General features: G+C 36.3%; 1 protein-coding gene across 1 annotated transcript in view; it reads right to left on the bottom strand.

Annotated features, from left to right (window-relative positions):
* LOC106869101 (endoplasmic reticulum aminopeptidase 1) overlaps positions 1 to 10,104 on the bottom strand; it is a 1,169,084-nt gene that overhangs the window by 886,473 nt on the left and 272,507 nt on the right. The window contains exon 3 of the mRNA XM_052970645.1: positions 2,780 to 3,425. Coding sequence (XP_052826605.1) covers positions 2,780 to 3,345 — 566 coding nt within the window. The 5' untranslated portion in view covers positions 3,346 to 3,425. The remainder of the gene's footprint in view (positions 1 to 2,779; positions 3,426 to 10,104) is intronic.

Genomic DNA, 10,104 nt, shown 5'->3' with positions numbered 1-10,104 from the left:
CCACGGGTTCCCTCAACTGTTAGGGTGTGGCACTTTTTCACGCAGCTATCCTCCTCCATTCTCACCACATGTCCATACCAGCGCAATCGTCTCTCTTGCACGCCACAACTGATGCTTCTAATGTTCAGCTTTTCTCTCAAGATACTTACACTCTGACGGGTATTCACATTGACATTACACATCCAACGGAGCATACTGGCTTCATTCCTTGCGAGCTTACGTATGTCCTCAGCAGTTACAGCCCATGTTTCACTGCCATGTAGCATGGTTGTTCGTACGCATGCGTCATACAGTCTGCCTTTTACTCTGAGTGAGAGTCCCTTTGTCGCCAGCAGGGGTAAGAGCTCTCTAAACTTTGCCCAGGCTATTCTTATTCTAGCAGCTACATACTACTGTTGATTTCTTTAAATAACCTACCCAGTTATTACACATACCAACTAAAACATATCAACATTTTCCCAAACACTATTATTAAAAGAAACTTTGATGCACTCAGCACATCTCAGCATCCTGTTTTGCAACTAATCTGAATATCACAGTAACATTACTAAACTCTCTAAATGTCTTAAACAGTTTTCACCAAAATATACTTCATCTAGTTAAATACAAATCCTCTTCCCAAATATCAACCTCTGTACCACACATCTGATTACCACCACAATTGTTCAACTCTTTGATAACAATCTAATTCTTTTTATCTCAACACACACACACACCACACACATAAAAAAAAACTTCTGGCACACTTCAAATGGGCCCAGTCATATCAATTTTGCTAATAAATAGAATCACAGTGTTCAGAATTCAATAACATCACAATTACTCTGTGTGTGTGTATGTTAATGTGTATACATTCAGCAAAATATAGATTTGTCTAATTGACATATCCCACAAGTCAATGTAAAAAGTACAACTTCAGCTTCACACTTTGAAGTAGCCAATTTAAAACTGAGTTACAGCAAATTTTTGAAGTCCACACAATACTCCTAGGAAATACCGTTATGTAAAATATGAAACTCAAAGACAAACGTCCAACATAAAAATAAAGACATAGACATCACTGTATGGTTAAGAAGGTCACTGCCCAACCACATGATTTTTGATTTAGTCCCACTGGGCAGCATTTTGGACAATGTTTTCCGGTACAGACTCAGGTCTGTGGATAAATAGATGGAAACTGAATAAAATCTCATCATAATTAAATACACACACTCACACACATACGCATGTATGTATATATATGGGCATAGAATGGGAACCTTTCAGTTTCTCCCGATTAAATTCCTTCACTAGGCCCAGGGTTATAGTAGAGATACTTGGCCAAGGTACTGAACAGTGGACTGAGGTCAAACCAAGCAGTTGAGAAATGAACTTCTTAATCACACAGCAATGCCCGTCTTCCTGTTGTACTGTGGTTAACATTTCCAATGCTCAAAGAATTTGTCTACTCATTGGTAGATGCTCTATGGATGAGGTACTTAACATAAGAAAGGCAGCCTCATACTAATCCTCAGACACAGACTATAACCAAAACAATAATGACAATTGGTGGACGCTAGATTGAGACTAAATAATTTAGAGTTAGTGTCTATTTATGGCTTGTAGGTATATTGAGACAATCTAAAGCAGGGGTTGCCAAAGGGGTCCAAAGAACCTTTTAGGGGTCGGCAAGGAATTACAGGGGGTCGATGATAGCCAAGGGGTCAAATGGGGATCTTCGTGTGAAAGACCAGCTCACCCAGATGAACTGCTTGAAATATTGAGTCAGCACCATGCTCATCCCTCACATTGATGTTGTCAGTTTCAATGAAAGATTTTCCAGCAATATGTGTTTTTCACATTTGCTAACTGTGAAAACATTTTCGTAAAAATTGAAAGTTTAATACTCATACATGTAGTTTTAAATGTAAAAAGTGTGTCATCTTCAATAGAATTTCTTAATTTGTCATACATATATATTTTAGCTAACATTTTAATTGCCAGCATCAGTACCTGGCATGCGTTTAAGATATGGTATGGTAAGGTAGGGTATTAAGATATTTTAAATGAGGAGGTAGTGGTCGATGTAGAAGGAGAAGGGGTTAAAGGGGTCGATGCAAAAAGAGAAGCGGCTAAAGTGGTTGATGCAAAAGGAGAAGTAGCTAAATGGGGTCAGTGGTTGAATAAGTTTGGTGACTGTTCTGTCCAGAGATGCAATGAAACGTTAGTGACAAATTTAAACTCATTATGAATAATTAGTTCAATAACTTTGTCACTTGATCAGCCACTGCTGTCTTATATTTTCACAGCAAGTAACAAGTGTAAGCCCAACATGCTTGCCTCTATTGTAGCCACCTCTAAAATTTACTGATATATAGAAATGGACTGGTGAGTAGAGAGAATATAGTGTGTCAAAACTGTTACTCTCAACATCATACAATTAATCACTGCATGTAAGAGAGTATAGATTGTTCCTCAGTTACAAATGAGCAGAGTATATTTGGATGGGAGATCTGTGAGGTGCTTTTAATTTTTCAACCAATTACTGAAATGCTGCAACAACTTTTTAAGTTGCAATTCATTTGGTAATACACCTCCTGTTCTAGAATGTAGTATTGCCCTTCGCACACATCTTTACAATTCTGAAAATTTTATATCAACTAATCAAATAACATGAAAAAAAACAAAAAACAATTTTAAGCCAAATTAGATGTAGCAATTAGATATAACCCTAGAAATGAAGAGAACTAACACATCAGCAAACTTTAATGTTATTTCTTCAATAACTGAAATATCTTACCTTGTTGATCCATCTTCTGCTGTATAACTGCTCAGATAAAATCCAACCATTCCAGTTTGCAGACGTGACCGAAAATAAATGATGATATCAAATATTTCTTCCTCTTTAAGGAAGCGGTCAAGCTTTATATAAAGCATACTACCATTCTTCTGTTGAATCAAATCAGCGGATCTTAATTTTGAATTGTTGTGTGAATGAATAACCAGTTCAGTTATGTTTTGTGTGTTGTGCAAAATAATGAAGTTTGTAGAAGAGACCGCTCTGCAGGTAATTGAGACATTCCCAGTTACCAGACTTGTGGTAAGGTTAGGATGGATAAATATTGAATAATGTAATGGTAAAACAGATTTTGGAAGCCATACACCACTCCATGGGAAGTTTGTATCAGTTTCCTCTGTATTGCTATCTTCTGCTTTCTCACTACCACTGCTGTTAGACAAAAGATCATTTGGTGGTGCCTGAACAGAAGCTATGTTACATTTTTGGCTATCTGGACGAGCAAATGAAGCAATAAAAGCAACTGCTAGGATGACAATACCTAGTAATACACCAACTGTGAGAGCCATTTCTTTGCTGCAGATTACTTGTCGACAGCGCTGTGTTCCAGAAGGTTCATAAACAGCTCTTTTATTCTTAGCATTAGCACCTACAATGAAAGAAAAACAGGAATAAATTATTGCAATTTATTGGAGATAAATTTAATGAGACATATAATGGTTAAATGGGAAAATTCAAGTGTTTATTGGTTTCATATTTATATATATTAGACAAATATTATTCATACAGATGGGAAAAATTATATGCACATGAATTTTCAGGTATGTTTGCACACTTATGTGCATCTACACATAGTGGCATGCACATGGGTATATATAAATGTATGTTTATTTGTGCATGGGTAGGTTTCATGAACACTTAAGTAAACATGTACGTGTGTGCATATCATAAGGTGCAGCCATGGCTGCTTGATTTAGAAGTCTGTTCACGAGCATATGGGGTTTATAGTCTGAAGTTGAGTAATGCCTCATGAGTAAAATGCGATAGATGGAAACTGTTAGGACTCCTATTGTACGTTTGTGTTAGTGTATGCATGTGTGTGCATACGTTTATATCCACATCTTCCAACTGATGCTATTCCGCTTGTCATGACATTGTCTATATGCCTCATGAACATAGAGTCCACCTGTTCAGTGGTTTGTGTGAAGCTGTGGAACAAAGTAGCTTGAAAACACAATGAGCACAGACACCAAGAAAGGCACATGGCTGTGAACCTCAAGAGGTTCACTAAACCCATGCCAGTCCTGTAAAAGTGGGCACAAATATATCATCAACATCATCATCATTTCATGTCCGACTTCTACGCTGGCATGGGTTGGATAGTTTGACTGGAGCTGATAAGCCCCACTGTATGTTTTGGCATGGTTTTTATAGCCGGATACTCTTCCTAATGCCAAATACTTTACAGAGTGGAGTGGGTGCTTTGTACGTGGCACCAGTACCAGTGAGATCTGCTTTGGCATAGTTTTTATGGTTGGATGCCCTTCCTAATGCCAATAACCTTGCAGTATGAACTGGTTGTTTTTTATATGGGACCAGCACCAGCAAGGTCACCAAGTTGCAAGACAAAGATTCATTGAGAGGGGTTGGTACTCAAGGTTGTTGCTTTGTGCCAAGTGAGGAGAGGTGATATATAGACAGAAATAGGTGTCTCACTGTAGAGGAGATACATCGTTACCCCAATCAGGGTAAGAAAGAGCAAGGGAGAGAGAGTAAGGGAGAGAGAGCGCAAGAATGAGAGAAAGCGAAAGTAAAAGAGATGGTAGCAATGTGCCACAACATACTCTCAAAGTTTAAGGATGTGACAATAGAGGATTGCCCAGTGTGTGTGCTAGGGAGTTCACCTGAATGTAGAAGGTGGGAAATTGGGGAATGCAGTAACTGGTGAAACCCAAGGATTTGCACAGTGGAACAACAGAATAATAACAACAAAGTTGACGGAGCAGAGAGAATAGGACTGGGTAGCAAGAGTGGAGAGGGAGAGATAAGCATAGTGCATGAGGAAAATGAAAAGAGTTACCCCCTTAAAAATCCCAGCATGTTCTTTCTTTCTCTTGTTATATTGTTATACCAGTGGAACTTTGGACATAGATGAATTCATCAGGAAAAACACAAAGTGACTGTTATCCAAGTTGATTAGTGAAATTTAATTATTGGATGATTAATCTACAAATGTTTTACTTCGACTATGGTTGTAAATAAAAAAGTACAAACAGTGAGATAAAGGTGCTAAAAACACAGAGGATGTGTGAACTTTGGAAAGAAACAAAACAGGCACGACCCACTGAATGTATAATGTTAGTGTGCATGAACAATGAGGCACAGCTGTAAGAAATACTGTATATAAGAGGAGTCAGTTTAGAGTGCAACAGAGATAGCTATGCTGATATGGATATGTTATGCATATAGATGAGGACAGATGAGTAGAAAAGGGGTAGAAAGGCGCCAGTAGAAGAGGGAGACTAAGGAAGACAGAGAAAGAAATGGTGAAGTTTAATCACTGGATGTTGAATCTCAAAGGAAAGCAATCAGTTGCAGGGTGTTTTCCTCGAGAAGACCCATCCAATCCATGCAAGCATGAAAAAATGGGCATAAAAATGATGATAAGGATGAGGAGGATAATAATGAGGATGATGATGATGACAATAGTGATAATGATGATATTTTATCCTAATATTTTCAATAATACATGTCACATGTGTAATATGTTAATGCATTTCAAAAGGATTTCTAAAGAATGTTTGAAATAACTTAATGAACCCTACAAAACTAAAAACCAAATCAACTTTCTAAAATTAAATTACACTGATCTAATGCACATGTTAGTTATACAAAATATACACAATTTTGTGACTCTTCTTTATCTTTTATTTCTTTCACTCCTCAAACAGCAGCCATGCTGGCGAACCACCTTATAGAATTTTAGTCAAATAAATCGATCTCAGCACTTGTTTTAAAACTTGGTACTTATTCTATTGGTCTCTTTTGCCAAACTGCTAAGTTATTGTGACATAAATAAATCAGCACCAGTCTTCAGGTTATGGTTGGGAACAAACACACACATACACACACAATGGGCTTCTTTCAATTTCCATTAACAAAATTTAGTTACGTGGTATGGTCAGCGCAAGGCAATAGTTAGAAGCATTTGCCTAAGGCACCACAAAGTAGAACTGAACCCAGAACCTTGCAGTTAGGATACAAACTTCTTACTACACTGCCACACTTGCAACTATGCACCTCATTGCATATGCCTTCTACTGAAATCATACGTTAATATTTAATCTGATATAAGATGCATACACTATGGTATTAAGGTATGTATATCATATAGTATTAAAACATATATTATAGTATTTATATGTGTGTGTGTGTGTATTTACAGTTAGATATCTTTAATATTTTCATTAAATTTTTCTATTTTCATTGAAGATTCCATTTTGAACAGAGCAGTATTAAAATGTATTAAAAGCGAATTTTTACTAAATCTGACTAAACAAACACTAAATAAATTATATAAGTTATTGGTTTCTGGGCACTATTGACTTTTCATGGTCCCAAATTGTTTTACACATTTTTTGGTTTATTACTGGAAATAATGCTGCTGATTTTAATGACTTCTCTGTTTCATTATTTAAACTACATTTTAGCTTCTTTTTTTTTATTTACAAATACTGGTGTTGAATTTAATGACTTGTGTGGAAAACTTTGAGTCATTATTTGACTTTCTGAAGTTAAAAGTAATATACAAAATAGAATGCCAATCTGCTACATATATCTCTATCAAATTACAGTGGTCAAATAACATTATTCCAGCAAATGTTGTTGTAGCACCTTTCACATAACTGTTAAAATATATTCTTGGTTGCAGGCAATTTAGAATAATTTATGGTTTGATATTCATTTGAAAAAAACAGATGTGATGTATTTGACCACATTTTACAGCATTTGAGGATAGAGGATACTGTTTAATCTTCCTTCTTGTAATAGATTTTTGTAATTGTTAGTAAACAGTCAAAGAATAACTTGTTATAGTTTGAATAACTTGTTATAGTTTGAATAACAAAACGGAAAAAGCAAAGAAAATTGGAACCATGAAAAGTCAGATGTTCTTATAAAATTATATTTAAAAATTGCACATTGCGTTCTGTTACAAAATAAGAAAATCAAGGTAAAACTGCCATTTCACTTTTTTTCAAAGATTTGAGATGTCATTTGTTTCAATTTATTCAAGATGAAGACATTATTACAAATGCAATTAAAACACCTGTCTGTGGTGGGGTGTGCGTGTGTGGGTAGCATCTGAATTTAAAATATTGTGCAGAAGGGAAAGTATCACTCATATTTCTTTTACATCCTCCAGCTCCCTTTCACTTTTCTTTCTTCTCCTGCACTGTCTGTTTCTTACACTATCTTATACTTTCACCCTATTTCTTTGTTATTCAAGCCCTCTCATTCTCTGAAGCGAAGGAGGGAGAGAGGGAAATAAGGAGATAAAAGAGTGTCAAAACTAGTTCTTTATTAGTCAATAATAAAGTAAAGGAAATTGAAATGTTTGTAAGATTAAAAAACCAATAACTAAAATAAAGATAAGGCCCCCATGGCTTTCATTGGTCAGCAAGCAGATCAAACATGTATGTATACAATACATACACATATATATATATATATATATATATATATAATATATATATATATATATATATATGCATGTAAACATATACAGACACACACATATACACACAAACACACACACGTTTGTGTATAAATATATACATATATGTATACATATACATATATACACACACATATATATATATATATATATATATATAGATAAATATACACAGACATGCAGGAAGTAAATAGACACCTTTAATATTCAAAATTTCTGATCTACGCGTTTTAATATATTTTCAGCGGTGTAGAATTTGCAATGTAATTATTCTTTTTCATTCCAGGTACCATTATATTAGGTTGTCAAGAAAGTTCTTGTGGTTTTTAACCTTTAAATTCAGGTGCACATATCTCGGCTCAAACAAAACTTTATTAATCAAAATAAACACCATCAGAATCAACACGCTTTTGACAACGCGAAACAAGTTTACTTATGTCAGTAGCATAAACATCCTGCGTTCTGGTGCCAATGAAGTCGTTGAAGGCGTGTTTGGCATCGACTTGGTTTTTGAAGCATTTCTCACGCAGGAAGTTGTTGCGATGCTTGAAAAAGTGGTAGTGGTAGGCGAGAGGTCTGGTGAGTATGAGTATGGCAGAGTTTCGTAGCCCAAATCGTTCAACTTCTGCAGGGTCAGTTGTGCAATGTGTGGCCGAGCGTTGTCATGGAGAAGAATTAGTCATTTTCTATTGACCAATGCTGGCTGTTGTTGTCGAAGTTACTTATGCATTTCATCCATTTGCTGACAATACTTCTCCACTGTAATGGTTTTGCCTGGATCCAAAAAACTGTGATGGATGAGACTGGCCGCAGACCACCAAACAATCACCATGACCTTCTTTTGGTGCAACTTTGGCTTCAGGAAGCACTGTGGAGCTTCGTCAGCATCCAACCACTGAGCTGAGTGTCGCTGGTTGTCGTAAAAAATCCACTTTTCATTGCAAGTCACAATCCGGTCAAGAAATGGGTCATTCTTGTTGCGTAAAAGAAGGGAAGACACTTCAAAATGGCACCCATTTCTCAAGTATTTTTGTTTTTCCAATCTCTTTCAAGTGGTTGGAAATTGTTGTATACATTATGTCTAATTCAGAAGCAAGCTCTCGAACAGTTGTGCGTGGATTGGCTTCGACTAAGGCTCTTAGTTGTCAACATCTGATGGTCAACCACTACACTTATCATCTTCAAGACTCTCGTCACCAATATAAAATTTCTTGAACCACCATTGTGCTGTATGTTCATTAGTGGTTCCTGGGCCAAATGCATCGTTGATATCGTGAGCTGTTTCAGCAGCTTTTCGGCCTAGCTTGAACTGGAATAAGAAAATTGTGCGAATTTGCTTTTTGTCCATGTTGTATTCAACATTCTGGAAAAAATGGTCTAATTATTCAAAAAGTAAAAGAGTAACACGATTAGATAGAGCGCAAAACAGGCTTTAAAATGATATATAAAATCAAAGTAATTTAATGAAAATTAATTTGAAAATACGTCATTTAAAACCAAAATTTAAAATTTCACAAGAACTCTCTTGACAATCTAATATTAAACATTTGCAAAAAGCAACCATACCAGGCACAAAAAATTCAGCAGAACTGTCAGATTTTCAAAGAGGTCATATTGTTGGGCAATCTGAGGCTGGTCTTAGCCAGCAAAAAAATGCCGAAAATCTTCAAATTCCCCTTGCTACTGTTAATAGAATTATAGTGCAATTCAAAAGCCAAGGAAAAGTATCAACAGATTCTCATTCCAGCTGACCTGAGCCCTTGGAAAGGAAGCTTCATTGTTTGAAGAGAATTGTGGAAAACGAGCCCCGGTTCGAAGGCTTCTGACATTGCAAAACAGCTAGAAGTTAGTCCAAGAATGTGTGTTGCATATCTGCATAAGGTTGGGTATTATGGATGAGCAGCTAGAAGAAAACCTCTCCTTCAATAAATTAATATCATGTAAAAAAAAAAAAAGAAATGGGCTAAAGAGATGTCAGAAAAATCCAGCTCATTTTGGGATAGAGTGATTTTCTCAAATGAACCAAGATTTGCATTTTTTCAGACAGCAGACGTGTTTGGGTCAAGAATCTGATTTGAAACGACTCCAACCAACTGTGAAAAATGGCAGTATCTCTGTAACAGTATGAGGAGCTGTCACCAGCAATGGTTGTTCTGAGCTGATCGAATGTGTTGTAACCATAAACTCTGAAAAATACATCGTAATACTTAAGCAAGGACTACTTCCGATGTATTCACATGGAAGATGGGACTCCATGCCACACAGCGAAAAGGAATCAAAAACGGCTGACTAAAAAGGGGATTAAAAAGCTTCCTTGGCTGAGCCAATCTCCTGACATGAACCCAACTGAAAATCTTTGGAGCATACTAGATAGAGCTATACAAAAAACTCAACAGAAACCTAAATCTAAAGTTGAATTGTTTTGATTGTTGCGTGAAAAGTGGGCAGCCTTCTGGCTTGCCAGGCCTCAGTCAAATCATCCAACTCATGCCAACACAGAAAGCGGACGTTAAACGATGATGATGATGATGATGATATATATGCACATATACACACGCACGCGCATACACACACATATACACACACACACATA

The sequence above is a fragment of the Octopus bimaculoides genome, chromosome 9 (assembly GCF_001194135.2).
Source record: "Octopus bimaculoides isolate UCB-OBI-ISO-001 chromosome 9, ASM119413v2, whole genome shotgun sequence".
Classification (NCBI taxonomy): domain Eukaryota; kingdom Metazoa; phylum Mollusca; class Cephalopoda; order Octopoda; family Octopodidae; genus Octopus; species Octopus bimaculoides.
The sequence above is the reverse complement of the archived record's forward strand: the minus strand, read 5'-3'. Positions and strand labels throughout refer to the sequence as shown.